The sequence below is a fragment of the Eucyclogobius newberryi genome, unplaced genomic scaffold (assembly GCF_026437365.1).
Source record: "Eucyclogobius newberryi isolate DKJ021-1_F unplaced genomic scaffold, fEucNew1.0.hap1 SCAF_2, whole genome shotgun sequence".
NCBI lineage: Eukaryota > Metazoa > Chordata > Actinopteri > Gobiiformes > Gobiidae > Eucyclogobius > Eucyclogobius newberryi.
The window spans coordinates 40,612,707-40,640,187 of NW_027315834.1; the positions used below are offsets into that span (position 1 = coordinate 40,612,707).

Here is a 27,481-nt window from a genome sequence, read left to right on the forward strand (position 1 = left end):
CACGCTGTGGACCATGGCACGCTGTGGACCATGGCACACTGTGGACCATGGCATAATGTGGACCATGGCACGCTGTGGACCATGGCACGCTGTGGACCGTGGCACGTTGTGGACCGTGGCACGCAGTGGACCGTGGCACGCTGTGGACCATGGCACACTTTGGACCATGGCACGCTGTGGACCGTGGCACGCTGTGGACCGTGGCACACTGTGGACCATGGCACACTGTGGACCGTGGCACGCTGTGGACCATGGCATAATGTGGACCATGGCACGCTGTGTACCGTGGCACGTTGTGGACCGTGGCACGCAGTGGACCGTGGCACACTTTGGACCATGGCACACTTTGGACCATGGCACACTCTGGACCATGGCACGCTGTGGACCATGGCACGCTTTGGACCATGGCACATTGTGGACCGTGGCACACTTTGGACCATGGCACACTTTGGAGCATGGCACACTTTGGAGCATGGCACACTTTGGAGCATGGCACACTTTGGACCATGGCACACTCTGGACCATGGCACGCTGTGGACCGTGGCACGCTTTGGACCATGGCACATTGTGGACCATGGCACGCTGTGGACCATGGCACATTGTGGACGATGGCACACTGTGGACGATGGCACACTGTGGACCATGGCACGCTGTGGACCATGGCACGCTGTGGACCATGGCACAATGTGGACCATGGCAGAATGTGGACCATGGCACATTGTGGACCATGGCACACTGTGGACGATGGCACACTGTGGACCATGGCACGCTGTGGACCATGGCACGCTGTGGACCATGGCACAATGTGGACCATGGCAGAATGTGGACCATGGCACATTGTGGACCATGGCATAATGTGGACCATGGCACGCTGTGGACCATGGCACATTGTGGACCATGGCACGCTGTGGACCATGGCACGCTGTGGACCATGGCACATTGTGGACCATGGCACGCTGTGGACCATGGCACACTGTGGACCGTGGCACATTGTGGACCATGGCACGCTGTGGACCATGGCACGCTGTGGACCATGGCACACTGTGGACCATGGCATAATGTGGACCATGGCACGCTGTGGACCATGGCACGCTGTGGACCGTGGCACGTTGTGGACCGTGGCACGCAGTGGACCGTGGCACGCTGTGGACCATGGCACACTTTGGACCATGGCACACTTTGGACCATGGCACACTTTGGACCATGGCACACTCTGGACCATGGCACGCTGTGGACCATGGCACGCTTTGGACCATGGCACATTGTGGACCATGGCACGCTGTGGACCATGGCACGCTGTGGACCATGGCACACTGTGGACCATGGCACAATGTGGACCATGGCATAATGTGGACCATGGCACATTGTGGACCATGGCACGCTGTGGACCATGGCACGCTGTGGACCATGGCACATTGTGGACCATGGCACGCTGTGGACCATGGCACACTGTGGACCATGGCACAATGTGGACCATGGCATAATGTGGACCATGGCACATTGTGGACCATGGCACGCTGTGGACCATGGCACGCTGTGGACCATGGCACGCTGTGGACCATGGCACATTGTGGACCATGGCACGCTGTGGACCATGGCACGTTGTGGACCATGGCACGCTGTGGACCATGGCACGCTGTGGACCATGGCACGTTGTGGACCATGGCACGTTGTGGACCATGGCACATTGTGGACCATGGCACGCTGTGGACCATGGCACACTGTGGACCATGGCACATTGTGGACCATGGCACGCTGTGGACCATGGCACATTGTGGACCATGGCACGCTGTGGACCATGGCACGCTGTGGACCATGGCACATTGTGGACCATGGCACGCTGTGGACCATGGCACGTTGTGGACGATGGCACGCTGTGGACCATGGCACGCTGTGGACCATGGCACGCTGTGGACCATGGCACAATGTGGACCATGGCACAATGTGGACCATGGCACATTGTGGACCATGGCATAATGTGGACCATGGCACGCTGTGGACCATGGCACATTGTGGACCATGGCACGCTGTGGACCATGGCACGCTGTGGACCATGGCACATTGTGGACCATGGCACGCTGTGGACCATGGCACATTGTGGACCATGGCACGCTGTGGACCATGGCACATTGTGGACCATGGCACATTGTGGACCATGGCACGCTGTGGACCATGGCACAATGTGGACCATGGCACGCTGTGGACCATGGCATAATGTGGACCATGGCACGCTGTGGACCATGGCACGCTGTGGACCATGCCATAATGTGGACCATGGCACGCTGTGGACCATGGCACGCTGTGGACCATGGCATAATGTGGACCATGGCACGCTGTGGACCATGGCACGCTGTGGACCATGGCACGCTGTGGACCATGGCACGCTGTGGACCATGGCACGCTGTGGACCATGGCACGTTGTGTATCTTCCAGGGAACACACTTTGGACAGTTGCATTTTGTTTTAGCTTTGTCAACAAGAGTCTGGCAAATGACAACTATGGATAGAGTTGTTAAGATATTCTCAAAGAAGATCAATGACACTATAAAATAATATTACTCAAGTAAAACACAAAGTACAAAGTAGAGTTCTAAGAAATAAGAGTAAGAGTAATAAAGTACTTTTGGGGGAAACTTCATGTAATGACAAAACATTAAATAATACACAAAATCTAGTATTTTTATTTTCAAAATGAGACAATTAAATCATATGCAAGAAACACAAATGCTCAGATCATTTACCATGGTCTGCATGAAGCTTTTGCCAGGGAAGACTGAGTAGTTACATCATTACATTACATTAGGAGTAAAATTATGCTGTCTGAAAACAACTCTTCAAAATGTTATTTGCGTAAATTATGTAATTGAGTAAGTGAGTACAACCCACCTCTGACAATGGACATTACAAACTGTGCAACTTAAGAGCAAGTAGTGGGCTTTACAGTGGCTTCAGCTCTGACACAGATAAGGCCAAGGCAGAAAACTGGAGAAAACTCTGCACTCTGATAATCGTTTGGGTGTGTGCGGCTGACAGAGCTGCACTTTTCAGTTTCAGTAGTTTGACTGCACTAGTATGACAAACGTGTGAGCTTAGTTTGTGGTGCGATGAGCTCTTGGTTTGGTGCAACCTTCACATTGTTTAGAGCATCTTGCCTAAAATGTGAATGAACTAAGGCTAGTCTACAGTTTCCATTTAAGATAAGATATTCCTTTATTGTCCACACATGGGGAAATGTCGTTGTTGCGTTTGAATAATAGTACACTTTCTTTGTCTTTGTATGACTCAATTCATTACCATTCTGTATTGTTGCCGTGTGCTCTCCTTTATCACCAAAGATGACTGAAAAAGTTTTAATTTCAAAGACTTAAGTACATGTTTGCAGTGCAGTGTTGTGCCTCCGCTTCAGTTTCCTCTTGTCAGCTGGTCAGAGCAGGAGGAACACGGCAGCCACATGTAGAGAGTAGAGCTGCTTCACAACAGTCACTCACAGGAAGCAAGTGAGGAAGTTGCTCAAACCTCACAAAAACAAAGGTTTGGCTTCTTGTCACTTGACTTCGAGTGTAGATCTTTTGTTTTAGACAGCTGTAACTCTTCGTAGGAGATTATGTAAGAGAAAGCAGGAAACATTTGGCTTAATGTAAATTAAGAATTACATATAAATATTAAGTTAGGATGATTTGTTTTCATTATAACAATGTCTAAATCACCTAACACAGTCTATCTTAGGTCAAAGTGGGTGGAAACTATATTGAATTTTAGATCATATTGTGAATTTAGTTTTGAAGAAATGCAAAATTTGACTATTGAGTACCGGTATATCGTTTATAGTGAAAAATGCAACAAAAAGAGAGAGCTGATTAAAAATACAAATAAGTCTGCACTTTTGTGCTTCATTTTACAGACATTAACCCTGCAACAATCAGGGCCCTGTCCAGGGTGTACCCCGCCTAAGGCCCAAAGTCACTGGGATAGACTCCAGTCGTCCCCGACCTCTAACGGGAACGAGCCGTAGAGAATGAATGAATAAATTAATTTACAGCCATTTTACATTTTTCTGATAATGAAACCTCAACAGGCTTAAATACATATTTTATCACATTTCTGTTGTATTGACAAAATGTTGTGGATATTGTTATTAAGATACTACAATATTTTTTGTCAATGTCAACAAGCCCTAGATGCATGTGCATCTAGGTGGGCAAACTACGGCCTGCGGGCCACATGTGGCCCATTTGTCATTATAATTTGTCTTTATAATAAAAAAAAAAAAAAAAAGTCTTATTCCTTTTTTGCCCTCAGGCATCTGTCTGCACTTGTATCCTTAATCAAATGTAGTGAAATGAATTAAATAATAGATTCAATAGCCTATATTTGACAGAAAAGTTATATTTTATTTGATATTTAATTTTTGGGATATTTTTTTCTTCATACCAATGATGGCGGGCCGGCCCTCCGCTTTTTCCCTTGATTCGAATATGGCCCTCGGAGGAAAATAATTGCCCACCCCTGTGCTATAGTGTACTAACATACAGGAAGTGACCGCTTAACTCTTACTACTCCTGTGTGATAAGTAATCTCATTGCTAATCTCTAGTGTCATCCACATAATTGGTGATGATAAGTAAACACTTCACAGAGTCATTATTTGCTCTCACAATCAGTTGTAACAAGACAAGTTGTATTGTTATGCAACACTTCGGTCTGTTTACTATTCACATAAGTTTGAATAGGTATACGATAGATAATGCGCTATTTGGTCAACAACAAATAAAAATGTCTTGCAGTATTCATTTCCAGGACATAAATGAGATAGACTTTTAATAATTGCTATTTAAAACAAAAAAATTGTGAAATATCTTCATCCAAAAGGCTGTGTTCAAAACCACACACTTTTACTTGTGCAACCCTAACCCAGATACTTATGGATAGAATGAGTTTAATCATCATTGTGCTATCAAAATTCATATCAAGTGTTGAGCGGAACAGTCTCCAGGACGCCCGCAAACGCAAAAGCATTTAGGTTGATAAATACAATAAATAAAGAAGTTTTGTGACAACACCCGTTCACTTTTCATTACTACTATATACTAGTTATTAGGGATGGGCAATATTGATCAAAATGTATTTCTTGATTTATTTTATTTTTTTACTTTTATCTCGATATTCAGACAATATTTTAACAAAGCATAAGGAATGTTCTAAAATGCGCCTGTAAATGCCTTGGTAGATGGTCAAGTATCGCACATACTGTGACAGACAATAAAATCAATCACAAAAGGGAAGAAATATCACTTTATTCCCTTGTTTGGGACACAACACTAGACATTTCTGTTCAATTTATTTAGAATCTTTTTCTTGTCATTTGTAATGGAATTATACTCCATATTCTAATGATGCATATCTCCAAAACAACAATTGTGATATTATATATATATATATATTTTAAATTATATCTCTACTTGTCATTACATTCACACAGTCTTGTTGCTTTTCAGGCCGATGCTCTCCCAGACGCTTATGGCCTGTTCTCTGCTGAAATGTCTGGCACAGCTCCCTGTCCTGCGCCACACGTTGGACAGGTCCCGGAGGTTAACCCTGCGGCAACTAGCCACTCCACATGTTTGACTGTCCACTTGTACCACGCCGGAAAGACAGAAGGAGACAAAACAGAGGACAACAAAGGAAGCAGGCTATCGTTCCCAGCTGGAGAGTATGTGGCAGAGGAGCTGTGTGTTACTGCGGCAAAGGCCTGTGGTAAGACCCAGTTACATGGCAACACGCGACATATTCAATCTAAGGCCGCGAAACGAGGATATGCATCAAATGTGACTATGGGGATGTCGGTTAATCGATAATTGTGATTTATTTAGGTTACAATATCATTGTAAGAGCTCAAATCTAATAATCATGACCATTTTAGAAGCAAAAATAGTATCGTAACAATTTAATCTAGACTACCAAAAAAATACACCTATGTAAATGTGTAGTGCCTTTTTATATGTAATAATGACTTTGGATTTTGCAAAGCTGGTCACATACTATTGGACCAGTAATGTAATTAGAATGAAAGAGGATTGTAAATAATCTTTATATTATAGAACAGTGGTTCTTAACCTGGGTTAACCCCAGGGGTTCGGTGAGTCAATCTCAGGGGTTCGGTGAAGGTCAAGACACACATATAATTCGTGATGACATGCCCCGCTTGGCCTATCAGTGCTGCAGGGAATTTGATGCGCTCAGTTGTCGACTTGTGACTCTCATGATGGTACGTCCTGTGATTTCTTTCTTAATATTTTAGACTGAATCAAAGCCCACCTTTCCAGGCAAAGTCTTGGTACCAGCTTGCACCTAAAAGGGTGAAAAGGACCAGGGAAATCGCCCAGAGTCTAACCTGTATCAAAATCCCTTTTGGGATAAGACCATCACCAGCCAAAAGCCAAAAGGACCAGGCCAGAGTCCCAAGAGACTAGCCTGAATCAAAGGCCTCCTTTCTGGGCTAAGTCTTGGCACTAGCCTGGCCCCAAAAGGGCCAAAAGGAATAGGGAACAGGCCCCAGAGTTTACCCTGTATCAAAGGCCTCCTTTCTGGGCTAAGTCTTGGCACCAGCCTGGCCCCAATAGGACCAAAAGGTCAGCCTCTGGGGCCATTTCCCTTGTCATTTTCTATAACTACTATACTATAATATAATATGTTTGCGAGCAATCCTTTGAGGATGCGGGACATCAAAATGAAGAAAAGGAACAGACTTGACTTGAGAGTGGCACTTGCCAAGGTGAAGCATTTCTGAACTGGTCTGTGAAAGGCAACAGCAGAAGTCACACTGATTTGCAGTAAATATTCATTATTATGTTTTTGTTTTTATGTGAAAATCATGTTTTGATGATTTTATTCTTTGAACACAGTGATGTTGATCACTGTTAATTTTGTGCACCAGTTAAATATATACCTATGTTTTGAATTTGAAAAAATCATATTTTATTTTTCCAATTAAGAAGGGTTTGGTGAATGCGCTTATGAAACTGGTGGGGTTCAGTACCTCCAAAAAGGTTAAGAACCACTGTTATAGAATGTGATATCTTGACTATACTATTACAATATATTAAGTACTCACTACTTCCTGGGAAATACTTGTTGGTGGAAAAATTGTGGTTGCCAGGTAGCCCATCCTTATCTCGTGTTTGGGATCTTATTGTTCATTAATATTGCAGTAGGGGTGTAGAGTTCATGCCGGCGACGTCACAAAGAGTCAATGGTGAGAAATTATGTTTTCTTCTGTAGCAGCTCAAAACACATCTAAAATGTGAAACTGGTGCTACAGTCTAATAATAAATATAATGGTCTGCAACAAATATTTAGTTAACTCAAGTAACAAAATAAACAATTGAAATACTGCTATGACCATCACTGGAAAAAAACAATGAAACACATTTCATCATTTGTGCTGCCCATAAATCCTGCCACTCTGTCAGAATGTTGAGGAGTATTCTAAATGAAAGAATGTTGGTGCATAACAACTTTCAAATTACAGGTGGGATTTTCCCCCCATCCTACTTGAAAAAATGCCCTGGAATGCCGCTCGAACTGGTAAATCTTACTACTGAAGTAAGAGGGACTCCCACATTCCATATGAGATCAAGTGTGACGTACAATACTGATAATAACCACATCAAGGGAGGCTCACCTCACAGCAAGATGGTTGCGAGTTCGACTCCCGGGCCAGTCCGGGCACTTTTGTGTGGAGTTTGCATGTTTCTGGGTGGGTTGGCTTGGGCCCTCCACTTTCCCCCATCAACTTAAAACATCCACGTTAATCCTCCAGCTTCAGTAATCCTGACCAAGCCAAGCTCAAGATCTGGAGATCTGCAGCGACCACTGAAGGATGGGTGATGTTAACAATGTAAACGTTAGTTACAAGTCATATCCAACAATATTCTGATATCCAAGCCCTAAGTTTCATAGTGTACCTTTAAGCAGCAATTGTGGGTTTTTTGCCGAATCGTACAGAACCTTATCTCTCTGCCACGTTACCTGTTTTACTCATGAGCAGTGATAAGAAACAAACTCTTCAACTTTCATTATCATCTCCTTTCATACTTTTTTGTTACATAGAGAGATATACGAACAATTTATACTGAAAATCCAATATCATATCATATTGCAGTTGTAGTTTTTAAAAACGGCCTTAGATTAGTAGATAAATTACAGAAAGACTGATGCATTTTTTGCATAGTTCAGAGGGCTATGTTGTTCATGAACAGTGTGTCTTGACTTCCGTATTGTGGTTTTTCATACTTTGCTCGTGTCATTTCTTCATTCTCACAGATGTTTCCTAGATTGATGCCACATTTGCTGTTTTTCCAAGACAATAAGAGTTGTGTGTTTGTCATGTGCTCCCATGGTGTTTCTGTGTCTCCGCCCCTCACCTGCCGTCTGTTACTTCCTGGATTTCCCAGGCACCTCCCACCACACCTGCTGTCAGTCTTCTCGTTACCTTAATTAGTTTCTCCTGCCACTTGTTTGTTTCCCACCAATCACCTGCTTCTCTGTGTTTAACTTCTGTCTCCCCTTTGTTCTCTGTCTGTTCGGCACTTGATGTGTGTCCTGCTTGTAACTCCTGCCCTGCCCTGCTCCTGCCTTTGTGCCTTTTAATAAATTCTAATTTGCCTTGATTTGGACTGCTTTTGGGTTTTTGCCACCGGGATCATAACAGAAGTGAAAATATATCCACAAATACATCTTAATAGACAGTGACTTGTTGTATATATTTAAGTAATTTAATTATTGTGTTTCTTTATTGTGCATTTTGTTATAAGCCACCTAAGTCCACAAAAATGTGTGCATGTTTTAATAAACCTTGGTAAAACTGACAACTACACAGAAGAGAAGGATTTCTGTATGCAAATTGTAACAACTTTATGGTTGCTGATAAGTACTGATAAACATAATTGGTGATTATGTATATATGTGTCGTCACATGATAAAGTGCTCATTGTTGTATTTACACAAGACTGCTGTCTAATCTTCAAAGTGAACAACAGTTAAACTTCGTGTCAATATTGGCACAATGACCTTGACCACAGTAAAACCTGCAGTGATATCAATTCTTCAACATCCAAAAGGTCTTAAATGACAAAAACTGAATCCACAATTAACTCTTCTGTTCTGTGTTCGTACAGGTATTGCCCCTTTGCATTTCGGCCTGTTCAGCCTGATGAGAGAAAGTGACAGCATTTGGTTTCCACCCAACCATGTCTTTAAAGTTCAACCATTGGCCGTGGAAAACTTGCATTTCAGGATTAGGTGCACATGTTTTTATTGTTTTTCCTTTCAGAATTGGTCAGTCTCTTTTCAATTTATTTTTGATTTATTAAAGTTTTTCTGTCTCGTCTCCATAGATACTATTTTCCTGGGTGGTTCAACACTGGGAAACCGTCCTGCGCACATCGCTGTGGCGTCTGCAAAGGCTCTGAGAGCCCAGTCATGGACGACTCAGTCATGGCATATCAGTTTTTTCAGGTGAGTTTATAGTTGGCTTGCATTATAATATGCAATAGCTTATATCACCCCTTTAGAGTCTACATACAACCTTTCACAAACAAACAAACAAACAAAAAAAAAAAACCTTTAACTATGGAAATTGCATTATTCAACCAATATGTAAACATACAAACCAATCAAATACAGTGTGGAAGCCTAGATAGATATTTTTGGTTCTGAGGTCTTGCATTTTTGCCCGGCCATTGCTCTTTTCTCTCCCACTATTAGGAATAATGATGTGCAGGACAACTTGGGGTTAGAGGAGATATTAGTGGTGCATATTTATTTCTGTCTGGCTTCGCCCCGTCAGTCTGTGAGAGAACAGGAAGTGTGGCGTGTTTCGATCACACAGCTTAACCAGTGGTAAGGCTTATTTCAGTCTCTGAATATTTACTGCACCAAAACAAACTAAGATATTTTGAAATAGCTTCCTCCATTGTGCTGCATTTATCCGCACATCGTGTTTCTTTCTGTGAGTTGTTCTGTTCATTTCTGTTATCTCTTACTTACACATTGACCCCTAGAGCCATGTGTCAACAGACTGCCACTACAACATGTATCACACTTTACCCACAGACACATGACATATTCTAGAAGTAGAAGTGAGCAATATGTTGAAATAATATTGTATATGTTGTTTGAAAGGTATGGTTTGATATTAATACTGCATATCGAGTGCATTGTTTATAGAAATTATAATAGAAAAAGAGCTGATTGGTGGAAAAAAGTGTATTAAGTGATATTTCTGCACTTCTGTGATTCATTTTACAGACATTTTACATTTGTCTGATCATTAAACCTCAGCTAATACATTTAAAGACATGTTTTAACACATTTCTTTTGGTCAGACTATTCCTTTTTGTCCGTATCGCCCTCCACTATTCCTGAGTTGAACTGCATGTAGAAAAACGTGAGCAGGAGTTCAAAAGGACTTGAGTTGACTGTGGTTCGATTGAAAACATTTCTTCATAGATTTCTTGTCAGTCAGTGATCTTCATGTGTCTTTGTCTCTGCTGTGTCGGTGTTTAGTGGCGCTGTGACTACCTGACCGGGCGAGTTCAGGTTCCAGTGAGCCACGAGGCGCAGGAGGAATGTTTGGGCGTGGCCGTGCTGGACATGATGAGACTTGCCAAACAGAGGGGTGAATCTCCAGTGGACATCTACAACTATAACAGGTGAACCAAAGCTTAATTACAAACTAAAAGAAAAACAGTTCAAGACCACATTATTATTATATCATTATCATTGGTTTAGAATTCCATTAAACGAATTGCCGAGTTCTCCAGTCATTAACATGCTGACTGCTGCGTTAAGGCTGAATCTGCTGAAAAAGGTGATTTATTCATAGGATGATTTATTCTACTTAATAAAATCATAAATTTAGTCTGGTTTTAAGGGATACCCATGTATCAGGACACATATGGTATTGTAGGATGCGTATCGTGGACCATGTATCAGGACTTGTATTGTAGCACGTGGCACTGACCAGGCAACAGAGGTAAAGCAGACGACGTTCTAGTTCTGCATTTTAATAGTGAGTGGTAAAACTGTATGAGGAATAGAATTTTCTCCTATTGGATATCTAATTATCATTGCTTGATTTGTTTTTCACTGTGGCCCTCAGAGGCAAACGTTGTTGTGATTTTGGGCGTTACAAATTTTTTTTTTAATTGAATCTAAGAGAACATTTATTAAACAGAGGTTGAAAACCAAATAAACAACAGGAACACTGCAGCTACTCTACATTTATTACTGATACAGTAACCCGGGGTCTAATGCATGGCCCCTCCTCCTGAAAAGGCCCAAAATGCCAGAGGCAGGACTTGGTACACATACACATACACATACATACACACATACACACATACACACACCAAAAACAAGTCACTCCCATCTCAAACACAGGCCCCGCCCCCCCAAACATTTAACCAATGTAATGACCTGGACTCCACACAATGCATTAACAACAGTGTGAAAGGAACATTTAACCAGATAATGCTTAACATTAGGGTCACTACAATATGAATGAAATAACTGTGTTATATTGTGGAGTGATGTATTTGGCATTTATTTCAGTGGGTTAATGTGCAATATACATCTATACATCTAAGTAAATCTTAAATGTATACTTATATCTAAGTAATCTAAGTTAAGTCAAAGTAATATTGTTTAATTGCTGGATTCATTAATTGGACTTTATATTTTGTAATCGTATTTTGTATTCTACAGTTGTTAAATATGGGCTGGTGTCTAATATGATGTATTGTGTGTTGTGTAAAAAAATTCATATTTTATTTTTGATACTGCTAATGATTTATAGTGGTTCCAGTTGACTGTTATGCTAGTTTTTGAAGGTTTTTACCTGACTTTTGATACCAATGGATCTGCAAAATTGTGGAAATGTATCTAAAGGCTACGTCTAAATTCAGCATTAAACTTCAAATTGTGGGTAGACCCCCTTCAAGTGTGGGGGCAGCGCAGTCAAACCAGTAATACACTTGACAAACATAGTATCAGCTGAAACCGCTGCCCCTATACCAAGTAAAACACGTGAATGTGGGTTAACTATTAAGCTATAATTTAGCAGCTAGCTAGTAGCTTGTGATTTGTAAATTAAGATAAAATAAGATATTCCTTTATTGTCCGACATGGGGAAATTTCATTGCTGCAACGCAGGTAGATACAGAAGAAAAGAACAGATCACTTATAGGAAGTTTGAAAAACACTTTCAGTAGAAGATCTCCTATAAACAAAATAAATACATGAATACATAAATACCATTGCATGTGATCACGACAGTAATTGCACATGAATATGTGTCACGACGGCACATGGATTGCACATGAATTTCACAGTAATTGCACATGAATCACGACGGTAATTGCACATATGACAGAATTGCACATGGTTAGGTCAGTATTGCGAGTGTTCAGGACTAACAGTGTTTGTTATAAAGTCTGACAGCAGCAGGAAGGAAAGACCTGTGAAACCTCTCCTTCACACAGCGAGGGTGGATCAGTCTCTCACTGAAGCTGCTCTCCAGAGCGGACAGAGTGTCCTGCAGGGGGCGACACTCATGGTCCAGCATAGATGTGAATCTAGCCAGGACCCTCCTGTCCCCCACCTCCTGCACAGAGTCCAGAGGACAGCCCAGGACGGAGCTGGACTTCTTGATGACTCTGTCCAGCCTCTTCCTCTCCCTCTCTGTGATGCTGCTGCTCCAGCAGGCCACACCTACAGGAGCTGATGCCACCACAGAGTCATAGAAGGTCTTCAGGAGTGGCCCTGTCACTCCAAAAGACCTGAGTCTCCTCAGGAGGTAGAGCCGACTCTGGCTCTTCCTGTACAGTTTGTGGTTCAGATGAACACCCAGGTACTTGTATGAGTTGTAACTTCTGTTAAAAACAATGAATAAAGCAGACAAGTTGAGTTCATTTCAATCTGAACTTAAGCCTTGTGTTTGATAGTCGTCCTTGTTCAAGTGTCTTCAACTTAATTTAGCGTAAGTAACGTGTGTTATGCTGTTGTAACATTATGCAAATATGGCATGGGTTCAGCCGGACTCATTAGGTCTGGACCTGAACCTAAACCTCTGGATTTGAATCCGAACCTGAACGTGGGTTTAGGTTAGGGATGTCCCGATCACGTGGTTTCAGACTCGATCGAAATCGGATTTTGCATCCTGATCAGTGATCAGATATACATTTTACTCGTAATAGTTTGATCAGTGCTATACATTTCAAGCTTATTATCATACATGAATACCCCAGCAATGTTCTCGCTGGGCTGAGGTTGAAGGATGGTGGTGGGACGGCAAAAGTACTTAAAAAATGTTCGCTCGCGCCTACGAGCGCTGTGTGTGCGTCGTGTGCGCCGTGTGTGCGTCGTGCCATGTGTGCACCGTGTGCGCCGTGCCATGTGTGCCATGTGTGCACCGTGTGCGCCGTGCCATGTGTGCCATGTGTGCACCGTGTGCGCCGTGCCATGTGTGCCATGTGTGCACCGTGTGCGCCGTGCCATGTGTGCCATGTGTGCACCGTGTGCGCCGTGCCATGTGTGCACTCACAATCAGACGACTCGGAATTGGATTGGGGCCCAAAAAAAACCTGATCGAGACATCCCTTGTTCAGGTATGCATGCCTCACCTACAGGCTGAAAAGAACAATGACACATTTGCAAGTTAATTTCAGTCTGATTTGAACAGACTATAGCCTATGTATGATGAGTCATTGGACAGTTGCACAATATAATAGACTCTGTGCTTCCGACATAGTAGAAATTATGACGGTTGCCATTGGAGTTACAATAAAACAAAATATTATATCTTTTAAATGAGAAGTTAATTGGTGATTGGGGCCCAGGTTACCTTGTAGTGAAAGTTGGTCCAAAAGGACCGCACTGGCCTCCGGTCCTGTGGGGCTGTAATGTGACTATGATGTCAGAACTATGAGTGGCAATTTAACCTGCAGGGTTTAAACACAAGCTATACTGGTTGTTATCTAGACTAGTGATCATAGGAATGATTCAAGTGATTCAAGGCCCCATTTCTGTCCATTTAATTTACTTACTATTTCTAACTACTTAGACTTTCTAACTATATTTTTATGGACATCACACTTTTACTCAGATTCCTCTGGAGAAAAAGCTTTGTCAGTTATTGCGGGCATGAGGCAACTCGAGTTACCACCATGGATCTATTGTAGTGGTGACAGTAAATAAACCACGTGTTCTTCCGTGTCCAAACTGTCCCCTTGTGGTTGTGCATGAGACAACACATAAAGAGAAATTCCCTAAAGCCGATACATAAAAGAGTCAAAGCTTGAAAACAAACAGCAGAGCAACAGAGCAAGGACTAAAGAAACTATTGATGAAAAACAACTCACTCATTAATCGTAAGAGCTTATTATTAGGCCCGAGCGCCACAAGCTGGCGAGAGGCCTATTAATCTCGTAAGGCCGTGCGAAGCACGGCTGCGAAAGTGCGCACGTAGTGCGCACGAAATCGAGCGCGAAGCGCTCGCCCACTTCCAAACACTCACTAACGCACTCCTTCACTCATGCACGCCCCGTGCATACTAATTAGTAGTAGGAAAATGGAACATTACCGTTGTAAATGGGCGAAGCCCGTGCAAAAGTGCGCACTAAACGAGCACTTTACATTGAGATACTTTATATGGGGATGACGACCGCTTCGCGGTCGTCATCCCCATATAAAGCACTCATTTGCGCTAAGTAGCTCACGAATACGTTCCCCATCTCTTGCATGTTCCGTGCACATAAACATGTAATGCAAAAATTTAACATTATTACTGTATAGAGGGCCAAAAACACAAAGTGGGCGGAGCCCACTCAAAATTAACGAAAGTACCCGTCAGTGACCAGGGACCCACACCATGAGGTAGGAAAGCGCTCGCGCTTTCCGAAAATGTATAGTTTATGATATTTGAAAAATGGGAAACATTGTTTTCGCATCGGAATATTATTCTTTCTTCTTCTCGGGACCAACCCCCCTATTTTTTACCCAGTGAACATTGACGAAAAGTCACAAAAATGTTCACATCTCTAAAAATCGTGCCTCTCTACATTCTGGGTATTTCCCTTTTCTAAAATAAAAAAAATTGGCGTGTCAGCGCCCCCAAATGTACCAAAAATGCATTGAGAGATGGGAAATGACCCAAAAAAAAATCTGATCGTAGAATCATGAAATTTGGCGCAGAGGTAGATGGTGACAAGAGAAGTAAAAAATATTATTACGGCAACGCCGTCCGCCCAACCAAATGTCGGCCACATTGCTTCAAAAATGGCTAAACATGACTTCGGAGTTTTTCCAAACGTCGTACTTTTACGAACTCCTCCCAGGGCGTTGGCCCTAAAAAGCTGAAATTTGGTGAAAATGCTACTGAGGAGTGGGACATCAAAAGTTATCCAAATTACATTGATACCTCCCACGGTCTCTGTGCGGCGAAGCCGCAAACTGTAGCTAGAATTTCAGAAATCTCCCATATTTAAAATTTCTGCCGTTTGCGCAGATAAAGTCCGAATTGCGTCAAATTAGAATCAGTTGTTAAACTCTTTGCCCTAAACCTACTTGAAGTGAAATAAATTCATTTGGCGCCACAGCGCCCCCTACAGATTTTATATGGAGGTTAAATGTTTAGTTATGTTTAGCGTAATAAAAGGACAATTGGGGCGCGTAAGCGCCCCCTCCTCTTGCGGCGTGGCGGCAGTGTGGCGGCGGCGTGGCGAGGGCCGATCATTGCCGCTTGCGGCTATATTTATGGTTTGTTTTTTGAAATCTGGTGGATATTTAGCATGTTTATTTGTACAAAACACCTTTTAACACCAAAGCAAACCTTTTTAAATGTTCTTTAAAATGGTGCACTTCTTAAACCACTTTCATTTGATAATAGTCTAAGTAATAAGAGCCTTTAATTTCATCCACAATTGCATTTGTTTTACATGTTAGTGTTCTTCAGTGTAATAAGTAGTAACATTAAAGGTGCACTATGTAACGTTTCTGATGTTTACTATTACAAACATTCACATGACTGTAATTGTACTTTTTTGAGTAGATTTATAAATGTGTCCTTGTAATTCAGTATCATTTCATCCATGTAATTGTAATTATAAGTTACATTTAAAATCACTTTGAATAGAGAACGCGACAGAACACACAGTCACAATATGAATCAGACTGCCGAAGAGATTGAAAAAAACTGTATGTTGTATTTTGTTCTGAAATGATACAGTAATGATGAGTTATTTTATTGTAAGTTCATAGGGCTTGTTTGTTGACCGTTTCAGTAGGTTTCAGAGTGGTCTTGGATGCCGACGCCCACCTTGTCAAAGTACAGTTTAGCTGCTTCTGCTGCTGCTTTTCTTCAACATTCCTCATGATCTCTCCTTGTGCCTTAAATACTACAAATGTTCCTGTTCATAGTATAAATGTCCTAATAGGCTTGTTTTTTCCCCAGCTAATACCATAAGTGGATTGTTTACATGTCCGTGCATTTGAGGTACAAACTTACACATTGCTTTGACTTCTCTTATGTCTTTCTGCATTAGCTACAAATCCTTCCTGCCCAGCTGCATGAGAAACCGCATCCAGGAGTACAACATCTTGACCCGTAAGAGAATCCGATATCGCTTCAGGAGGTTCATCCAGCAGTTCAGCGAATGCAAGGCCACGCTCTTCAATCTCAGACTCAAATACCTGATGAGTCTGGAGATGCTGCTGCCGTCCCTCTACGCCGAGCGCTTCACCGTGTCCAACGCCTCCGCCCATCGGGTCGCCATCGTCGTCACGGGCAACACGGGCATTCAGTGGGCAAAGGTGGAGGAGGTGGAGGGTTCGGACGAGGTGAGAGGAGGCGGATTATGCCTTGTTGTCGTGGGAAAGTCGTGGTCCTCTTGTGTTAACAGTAGTAAGTGCAGGAAAGGTGAGATGACACAATGGGGAAATTCCACTGTTGCACTGCACAGTTCAAGGACAACAAGTGAATAGATTTATGCAATAAAATGATAAATATATTGACAAACAGATACAGATATGGCTTCAACTCTGATTTGTACAAAAAGTGGCTATGGACAGAATAAGTAGCAGGTTAAGTGACAAGGGCTGCAACTAACTATTATTTTGGTAATCAGTATGAGTTTTTTACTAAATTTGACAGAGATGAAGTTAGAAGTGCCGATTGAGGACTTCTTCATAGATTGTATTTGTAAAAAAAAAAAAAACACACACACAAACAAATGTTTTTTTCAGACATTTTTGGTTAATTGCTGCTCGGCCTCAGTCATAAACCTCTTTTCTCAGCACAATTTAAAGTCTTTGTATAGTACAGAAAAAATATTATTACATTTTTGAATTGGTTTGGTCAATAATTGGTCGTGATGAACTTGTTTCACCCTCTTGAAGTGAATTGAAAGTAGTATTTAAATATTATATCCAATAAGTTGCTCTGGCAGTGACTATGTTTAGTGCTGCAGATGCACCAGATTAAACAGGTAAAGTCACCGCAGAGAATCGAACATTGTTACACAGAGAAGCAGCGTCTAACTATGGCCTGTAAATAGAGTTGTTTCCTCTTGAATCTTTTGCCCTTTTAACATTTTAATTAATATTTTCAAATGTTTTATTGCATGATGAAAACTTACAAACAAAGCAAACATTACAAACCTCAAACATCACAGAGCATCTTGATTACAGAAAAAATAAGAAGCACTGTTTATCAACCCAATAAGTTTAAAGCAAAATGTATATAGTTACATACATACACTCGATTACTCGTTTTCACAAACAGCGACCCATTTTGCTCAATAGTTATTAGATTTGTCAGCAGAAAGCCACAATGAATAGGTCAGACACTTGAAAACCAGTCTGTGCAGTGCAGCAGTGTGAATCTGCATACTCTAAATAGCCTGTAGAAATGTCCAAGTGACAAAATCTTTAAAGTAAAAATCTTTAGATATCATAACTAGGGATGTAACAATTTGCAAATCTCACACTATAATATGAACACAATACGCATTTTATGGTAGGACATGCCTTTGATGTGAATCGTTGCTGTTATATTCCAAAGACATATCTGTCTTCATATCGTCAATGGAACATGGACTTTTGACAATACAATTTCAAAATATTTAGAGTATTTTACATCCCTAATTATAACCTCTCTACAATAACAAACAGTTTAGCATTATGGTCAATCTACTGTTACTTTTTTAATGAGCACTGTTGCTATGGAAACTTTGAATGAATCTTCACTTTTCTCCCCACTGCACAGACCTGAACAGTAGGTAGTTATGGTAGTTTTATATGTATTAAACCTCTTTTGACATCTTTTCTACAGGAGCTACAGACATACTGCGACTTCCCGGAGGTGATTGATATCAGCATCAAACAGTCCAATAAGGAGGGCTCTGCAGAGAGTCGCATTGTCACCTTAACCAGACAAGACAGCCAGACTCTTGTGCGTACACTCTGCTCCGCTCCACACTTTTATTGTCACAAATGAGTTTTATTTTGTCTTTTGCTGTGCCTTAGGAAATAGAGTTTCACTCGCTGTCAGAAGCCCTCTCATTTGTATCGTTAGTGGATGGATATTACAGGCTGGTGTCGGATGCTCATCATTATCTGTGCAAAGAAGTGGCTCCTCCCAGACTTCTTGAATGCCTTCAGAGCTACTGCCATGGCCCCGTGTCGTAAGTAACTTAAAAAGAGACAGTGCATTCACGTTCTTATTTTTGAACTACGACACAAGTAGATGGTTGTATTTTTGTCCGTCGTAAACCACAACACTGATCTAAAAACGGCTTAGTAATAGAAACGGGTCAGTTGACTTCCTGTTTAAAACGGCAGAACTTCGTATTTCAACAAATTTCAACTAAGTACAGGATGTGGGTGGGGATAGGGGGAAGGGGAAAACAGGGATTTTCTGAGTACTTGAGCCTCAGACAGTAATAGAACAATTCAGGATTATTCAAACGTGCACGAATAAATCAATATAACTTTCCGTAAACAACGAGGAACCATCATTGTAAGGTGAGGTTAAAAGCTCATTAAAGGTTATTTGGGCGACGCGGTGGCGCAGCGCTCTCAACTCACAGCAAGAAGGTCCTGGGTTCGACTCCCGGGAGGCACAGGGCCTTTCTGTGTGGAGTACTCGCCGTGTCTGTGCAGGTTTTGTACAATAGGCTTCGCTCCAGGAGCCAGGACTCCCCCAAAAATGAGATTCTCAGTGAAATCTCAGTGGGACTCTTTCTGGTTAAATAAAGGTCAATATATAAATTAAAGTTGATTTTGCATGATACGTCCCCTTTAAAACATCACATTTCAGTCAATGCGTTCGCTAATATATTTGACCTGCTGATATATGATTCTTTTGTTGTTGTTTACAGGATGGAGTTCACAATCAGTAAGCTACGTCTGACTGGTAATCACCAAGGCCTGTACATCTTGCGGTGTAGTCCCAGAGACTACGATAAATTCTTCATGTCATTTGTGGTTGGGGTTAGTTATTGTTTGTTTGTTTGTTTTATTCATTTTCAACAAGAAAGCAAAAACGTTCTCTTATGAATTTGTGTTGTTCATTCTTAGTATGAATCAATGGTGGACTATAAGCACTGTCAGATAGTGAAGACCGAGGCCGGGGAGTATATTCTGAGTGGAGCCAAGAGAAGCTTTGGATCGCTGAAAGAGCTTTTAAACTGCTACCAAAAGGAGGCTCTGCGTACGGACGGGTACACGTTTCAGCTCACAAAGTGCTGTGCACCGACTCCCAAAGGTCAGCTCCACAGTGCACGCCACAGAGGGAAAACATACTAGTCTCAGCCTGAGTTTATGCAAGAGATTAAAATTAGTTATGCCTCTCGGGGACAGTCTACTGAAGTCTACAGTCTACTGATGAATGAACACATGAGCAGAGGTGGGTAGAGTAGCCAAAAATTATGTAAGAGTAATGTTACTTCAAAATAATATTACTCAAGTCAAAGTATGAACAAATAAATAAATGTTGCACCGAATCACCAAAGCAAGTTCCTATGTTTTTTAATTCTGTTCATTGACAATGGAAATAAAGCTTTTCTGATTCTGAAGTAGTGGTCCAAGAAATGACTGAAGAAAGAGTTAAAAAGTATTTGGGAAAACGAATACTCAAGAGTAACTGTCCAAGAAACACAAAGGTTCAAATTATTTCACATCGTCGACAAATAAAGCTTTTGTCACTTGTTGAACTTCCTCACAGTGGGAAGAGGAACCAAAGCTTTCACTCAAGAAAGAGTAGTGTTACTAAGAAAGTATGCTGTCGGGAAACTACTATGAAGTAGATTCAACGGAGTAATACTCACCTCTGCCAATGTGATGAAATGTGTGTTCTGTATGAACATGTGCAGATTATGGGATGAAAAGTATCTTTCTTTATTGCAGATAAATCCAATCTACTGGTGTGTCGAAACAGTCAAGGAGCTGATGTGCCACTGTCTCCATCGCTACAGAAACACAACATCAGCCAGATGGTCTTTCACAAGATCAAACGGGAGGATCTTGTCGTTGTACGTGAACATATTCTCTTGGTGTACATTTTAGTATAGACAACCTCTAGAAGCAGAATTACCACCAAAACTGATTGGACCCTTTTAACTTTAGACAAATAAATATGAGATTAGACATTTGTCAAGAATCTTAATTAGTTATTTAGTATTAAAATGCAGAGCCAATTAGTGAAATGATGATGATAATGCTGCTTTTTTTTCTCTCGCTGCCTTTTCCCTGAAACAATCCATACCCAATAACTTGTTTAATAGGTCCACCACTAATTAACTGAAACCGTTTGTCAGTAATATCTTTGACACAACTGAGGTTCCCCTTTGCCATGATTGACTTTTGACCTCACGACGTGTCTCCCCTAGAGCAAGAGCCTGGGCCAAGGGACGTTCACCAAGATCTTCTGTGGAGTTCGGAAGGAGCTCGGAGACTATGGAGATGTTCACAAACTAGACGTTGTGATAAAGATCCTTGACAAGGCTCAACGCAACTACTCAGAGGTTTGTGAACTGTTACAGAATGGAGTGATTGGTAAAAAGACAAAAAAACACTTATTCATTCTTGTTCTTTCTTAAGTCATTCTACGAAGCAGCCAGTATGATGAGCCAATTGTCCCACAAGCATCTTCTCCTCATCTACGGTGTATGCGTTTGTGGGGACGAGAGTAAGTTTCCGAGACGAGTAAATGCTGTCAGGAAACGAGCTGCGTAGAATCCTGTAGGAGGAACGTGGCGTCAAAGAGTCTGCAAACGTCCCACGGAAGGAGTGAAAGAGGAAGAGGGTTATTGACCTTTGGGATGTTTCTGGTCCTTACAGATACAGATGAGACCCTAGAGATCAATGCAGCCTTTTAACACGTTTTCTATTGTAGTATAATGAGCTATAAGGGAGATATTTGATATATATGTAATTCCAATGTCATTAGTCCTAATGTTTTCATTTCGTAACATACCAGAAATTGTTAGCTTATCCCTAATGTTGTTCCATTAATGTCTGAGTAGTAAGTAACTTAATATGTTCCCTCTTTGTCAGACATGATGGTGCAGGAGTATGGGAAGTTTGGCTCATTGGACATCTACTTAAAAAAGAATAAAAGTAGTGTTAATATTACCTGGAAGCTAGAGGTGGCCAAACAGCTGGCTTGGGCCATGCATTACCTGGTAAGAAATGTGGTATTAATGTATTAATGTGGTGCAGACTTTATCAGATGTATGTTTATGGATGCTCACAGGAGAACAAGAGCCTCATACATGGAAATGTTTGTGCCAAAAATGTCCTCTTGATTCGAGAAGAGGATCGTAAAACAGGGAGTCTCCCGTTTATTAAGCTGTCCGACCCTGGGATCAGCATCACAGTTCTGTCCAAAGAAGGTGAGAACGCCACAAGGTAAAAGATGTTAGCACCAGTATGTTACCAGTAAGGGTTTTTTGTTTGTTTTTTCAGTCTTAGTGGAGCGTATCCCATGGGTGCCCCCCGAATGTATTGAAAGCTCCCAGAATCTAAGCTTGGCCACAGACAAGTGGGCATTTGGGACCACTCTGTGGGAAATATGCAGTGGTGGGGACAAACCTCTGAGTACTCTTGACAGCTTCAAGGTCTTCATTACTGTGACTTTAAATGAGTTCATATTTGTTGTCCGTTTCAAATAACCATTACAGATTGTTTTATTTTTTTGTCACAGAAAAAGCTGTTTTATGAAGACAGACATCAGTTGTCTGCACCAAAATGGACAGAACTGGCCAATCTCATTAACAACTGCATGGACTATGAGGCATCACACAGGCCGTCCTTCAAGGCAGTCATCAGAGACCTCAACAGTCTCTTTACCCCAGGTTATACACCATAATGACAGCATTAGAAAAGTACCACTTATAACAAATGTAAATGTGAAACACTTTTCCCTTCCAGACTATGAACTGCTTGTGGAGAGTGACATGGTGCCGAATAGGACACGGACATTTGGCTTTCCCTGGACTTACGAAAGTCAGGAACCTGCTCAGTTTGAAGAAAGACACCTGATTTTCCTCAAGCAATTGGGCAAAGTGAATTTATTGCTATTTTCTATTTTCTTTCTGTTCATTGTAAAACCTATATTGATCTAAAACATCTTATTAATTGACTTCCTGTTCAAAACTGCACATCTGATACAGGCCCCGCCCCTTCATAGTGATATTTTACTGTAGCAAGCAGATGTTTTAATATTGTACCCTAAATGTATGACCCGGAGTTTGAATTTTTATACTAATTCTCATTCTGTGGGGGGAGTAAGGGGGAAGGTGAAAGCTTCAAATGCAGCTCCATGAAATGAGATCAAAATAAGATAAGATTAAGTGAAAAATTCCAAAAATTCAGTGTTGCAACACAGATTAAGCACAGAAACACAGATTAGAAACAGAAATGGAATAAAAAAAACGATATCTTCCTTAAAAATATACTTAAATCTAGTAATACAACAATTAATCCAACAATACGTTAATGATGACGAAACACAGCTATACAATTCAACTTTTAGATAAAGTTAAAAGCTAATAAAGTAGTTTTTTTTTTTACTTCCTTTGTCCCCTTTAAGTGTAACTGTCTGTGATGCAGGGAAACTTCGGCAGTGTGGAGATGTGTCGGTATGACCCGTTACAGGACAGCACAGGAGAAGTGGTGGCAGTGAAGAAACTGCAGCACAGCACAGCGGAACATCTCCGAGACTTCGAGCGGGAGATCGACATCCTCAAGTCCCTCCAGCATGAGAACATCGTCAAATACAAAGGAGTCTGTTACAGTGCAGGTGAAAACAACCCGCTGGATCCATTGCTTTTGTCAGTATTCATTGTAATTCATTTGTCTGTCTTGGCCCGTTATAGGCAGAAAAAACCTGCGGCTCATTATGGAATATCTCCCTTATGGAAGCCTGAGAGATTACCTCATCAAAAACAGACACCACATCGACACCAGCAAGCTTCTACACTATGCATCTCAAATTTGCAAGGTACAGACAGTTCTAAATGTGCTACACACGTCGGCAGCTTGTAGTGTACTTGACTGATTTGAGCGTTTGCAGGGTATGGACTACCTGGCCTTGAAGCGCTACATCCACAGAGACTTGGCAACCCGAAACATCCTGGTTGAGAGCGAGATGAGAGTGAAGATTGGCGATTTCGGCCTCACAAAAATGTTGCCGCAAGACAAAGAATACTACACTGTCAGAGAACCCGGCGAAAGTCCCATTTTCTGGTGAGCAACACATGATTCGTTTTGATAAAAATAGGACTTCTAGGACTAATTGACCACTCGTGAGGCTAGGCAAAATAATATGTCTGTTTGCCGTAACCCGTTTTGAAACTAGTCGACTGGAAAAAAAATATCAGCATTTTGTTGAAAAAACGTCTAAATCTTTTATTTTGCCGACTCACCGACCGGTCTTTCCTGAACCACTGTGTCGAATATTTTTATCACATTGTTAAACGTGTCATTCATCTCAAAGGACTGATAACACCGCGTAACACATATTCAGTCCTCCACATGCGTCTGTAACGAAACAGAATGCACGTAAGAGTCGTTATATTGCCTATTAACTGGTTTGCTTCTGTCGGCGCCACTGGACATAGGACATTTGTTTCTGTCAGGGTGTGAAATTTGACTTACGCAGATGCATTCTGGGATTGAAACACGCCCAGTAGCGTCATCACAACAAACATGGCGGCGCCCGTGTCCCCCGCATGTTTCCCCCGCTCGCCTTCGCTACCAAAATAAAGGATAACGACGTACAAAAGGTCGATTGAAATATCTTAAAATCGTGAGATTTAGTCTCTCGGTCGGGTTGAGAGAGACGTTTTCCGTCGTTGACTGTGGAAGCCTGACCCCTGGTGGTCACTCCGACTCAAAAAATGACAAAATTTGGATCTTTTTTTTTTGCCTTCAAAGTAAAAAAAATAAGAATTTGCCTACCGACCGAGCCAGATGAAAAATGTTGACTCGGGTTACAGCAAACAGACAATTTATTTGGGGTAGCCTGACTATTAAAAAAATGTTATCTGGATTATACAGACCCTAAAACACATGAAAGAGCTTGAAGATATGAAGGACAGTGCTTTGTTAGAGCAAAATATCAAACATTTCAGATTGTGACATTGAGTTATACAAGTAATTTGTAAATATTCTCTATTTAGAAGCCTTTAGTCACCATATTTCTACCTTTGTTTGGTTGATAATGTATTTATAAAGTCTCAATGAACAATAAAAAGAATAGTTTGACTTGTAAAATGATTGTTTGTTGCAGCTCTAATGCACAGTAATATACAGTAGAGTTGGGCAATATATCAAATGTAGGTAATATTGTGAATGTTCAAGTATATCATTCATAGTGAAACATGCATAAACAAAAAGGAAAAGGTTATGATGTAAAGGGGTGATATTTCTGCATGTTTGCGATCCATTTAACAGATATTTTACATTTGCCTCATGTCTAAATGTTAAAAACGTTCAAATCACATTTCTGTTGGCTTGACATAATATCCGACTGTCGTTTTCGCGACGTTTAAATTGCCCTTCATTGCTAGGTACGCTCCAGAGTCACTGACGCAAAGCAAGTTTTCAGTGGCGTCAGACGTGTGGAGCTTCGGGGTCGTTCTCTATGAGCTTTTTACCTACAGTGACAAGAACTGCAGCCCCCCGGCGGTAAAGACCCCCTTTTTCATCCCTTGATATTATTCTATGTATGTATTTCATCTAAACTTCGTACATTCTTAACAGGTGTTCATGGAGAAAATGGGAAAAGAAAAGCAGGGCCAGATGATTGTGTACCATTTAATAGATCTGCTGAATAAGGACTTCAGACTGCCAGCCCCGGACAGTTGCCCCAAAGAGGTCTGCTCCAGCCCGTACTGCATTTACCATGAACAAAATACATTATAACTAAAGCGTGACTCTCTTTCTGTCTCACCGGTTCTTTCAGATTCACAAAATGATGGTAGAGTGCTGGAGCAGTGACCCCACCAAGCGCCCTGCGTTCAAGACTCTAATGCACAGCGTGGAAAGCGTAAGAGACAGCAATAATCATGGACCGACCTTTGGCCTTTAAGTGTGGAAAGCCTCGAGTCAATTCGGACTTTGTGAATGTCACTGACTGGTCAAATGAGGCGTTCGCGGAATAAAAAAAGCTGCCATGTTTTTCACAAGGTACAAGTGGTGTGACCTCAGTATGACGCAAGTGATCCCCAACCTCATTTCTCCAAACGACCGGAACTAAACATATGATTATTTTCAGGGGCCAGTGGAAGGAGCAGGCATCAACTGCACAAATGCATAATCCCTAACCCCCGCTTTAAAAACAATAGTATTTTTGCTCATGTTTGCCGTTTACCAGAATAATTGGCCCTATATTTTCAGAGTAAAACACAGTAAACTATAAAACAGACGCAAAATAAATCTTAAAATATGAATATTTTTACTCTGGGCCCCGAATTTAGATCGCGGTCCGATGGTTGGGAACCCAGGTGTTACACTACTTTCTTGTCTGATAAATGAAGTTAAACAATTTTTTAAGTGCGCTCAATACAATATAGGTAAAGCACCAACATTAAGTGTGTTTCATGTGCAAAAAAACCCCAGCTTTGATCAGGTATTGAAAAGTATTCTGGTTTTGTGTGTGTCCATTTGAACAGTATCCTGAGTCCTCATTATGAGAAACTGGTTTATTCCAATAGAATCCAGAATCCTGTGGCTTGTAAACGCAGCATCCTGATTTGTCACCACGACTGCTGTACTGAGCATGTGCCAAGTAAAGATTCACATTTGGCAGGAGCAGCTAATTTCCCAAAATGACTCAAACTTGTACCCAGGCTTTTTTATTTGTATTATTATTATCATCATCATACAATTAAATTATCTACTGTTCAATACGGACAACTTTTAACAGCAAACCAATATCTGTGATTGTCTGTTGCTCTCGGATTGAACTGAAAGTGTGGGCCGAGTTTTTCTAATGTTAAAAGCTTCTTTTTCTGAAGCTACTCTTATCTCAATGTGTCCTTTTGTTGTCAGAAACGTGCTAAAATGTCATACGTTTGCAAAGTTACCAACACGTTTAGCTCCCTGCCAATGTCCAGGATGCTATTTACAGAATATTGAGTAACCGGGTCACTTGTGCACATGTAAACACACTCGTTGTAATATAGATTTTTAGTATAATTTATCTAGTCTGCTTTTAAGCCATTATACACAGCGATATTGATTGTGCAGCGCCTACGTGAGCCTGTGCACGAGACCGTTAAACTCTTTTGGTGCTTAGGTCAATGTGAACATTTTGTGAACATTGTATCATTCAATATTGAGAAGGAATTTGGCTGTACCTCATTTGTATGGTTGAAATGTGATGAAGTGTGAAGTAAACATGAAGTAACGAAGAGCAAAGCAACATTTCTGCTTGTTGCTATTTGAATAACATTGTCCAGAAGATTTTGAATTGTATATTTTTATTATTTGTGATATTTCAGACCAGTGAATGGCTTGAACAGATTTTCCCTGAGAAATTAAAACTTATTAAAGAAGGTTCTGTAAATATATTTTTGGAGATTGAGAACACATTCAGGGATGTGGAGGAAAAACAACGGGATGTTATTGCTTTGCCTGGAATGTTTTTACTTTATTACATCAAACTTATCTTTAGCATTTATTTCAGGTGTTTTATTGCTCAGGAATGCCTTGAAATAAACATCCTCTCTCCACAGATCTGACCTGTGATGCTTGTTTTCATGAATATACTTTAGTTTGGTGTCATTGTGGAACAGTCAAAGTCACTAGTCTGGAGTTGGTTGTGAAGTGTTACTTGAAGTTAAGAAGTCCTGGATGCAAGAGGAAGAATCACCGGGAGATGGAGAACGACCTCGGGAAGGCATTCTATTATTTCTCAA

The 27,481-nt window shown here is 41.4% G+C and overlaps 1 protein-coding gene across 1 annotated transcript; it reads left to right on the forward strand.

Annotated features, from left to right (window-relative positions):
* The first annotated feature begins 5,497 nt into the window (after positions 1 to 5,497).
* On the forward strand, positions 5,498 to 27,299 carry LOC140368350 (tyrosine-protein kinase JAK2-like). Its single transcript, XM_072455337.1, has 23 exons — positions 5,498 to 5,753; positions 9,176 to 9,299; positions 9,395 to 9,515; positions 10,566 to 10,711; positions 16,601 to 16,895; positions 18,388 to 18,507; positions 18,582 to 18,739; positions 19,436 to 19,547; positions 19,635 to 19,821; positions 20,463 to 20,587; positions 20,945 to 21,079; positions 21,156 to 21,243; positions 21,612 to 21,739; positions 21,811 to 21,949; positions 22,023 to 22,174; positions 22,261 to 22,411; positions 22,488 to 22,621; positions 23,169 to 23,358; positions 23,435 to 23,559; positions 23,632 to 23,804; positions 25,130 to 25,247; positions 25,323 to 25,436; positions 25,525 to 27,299. Exons 1-23 carry the CDS (start codon positions 5,537 to 5,539, stop codon positions 25,648 to 25,650), a joined length of 3,378 nt encoding a protein of 1,125 aa, XP_072311438.1. The 5' UTR covers positions 5,498 to 5,536; the 3' UTR covers positions 25,651 to 27,299.
* The last annotated feature ends 182 nt before the right edge of the window (positions 27,300 to 27,481 follow it).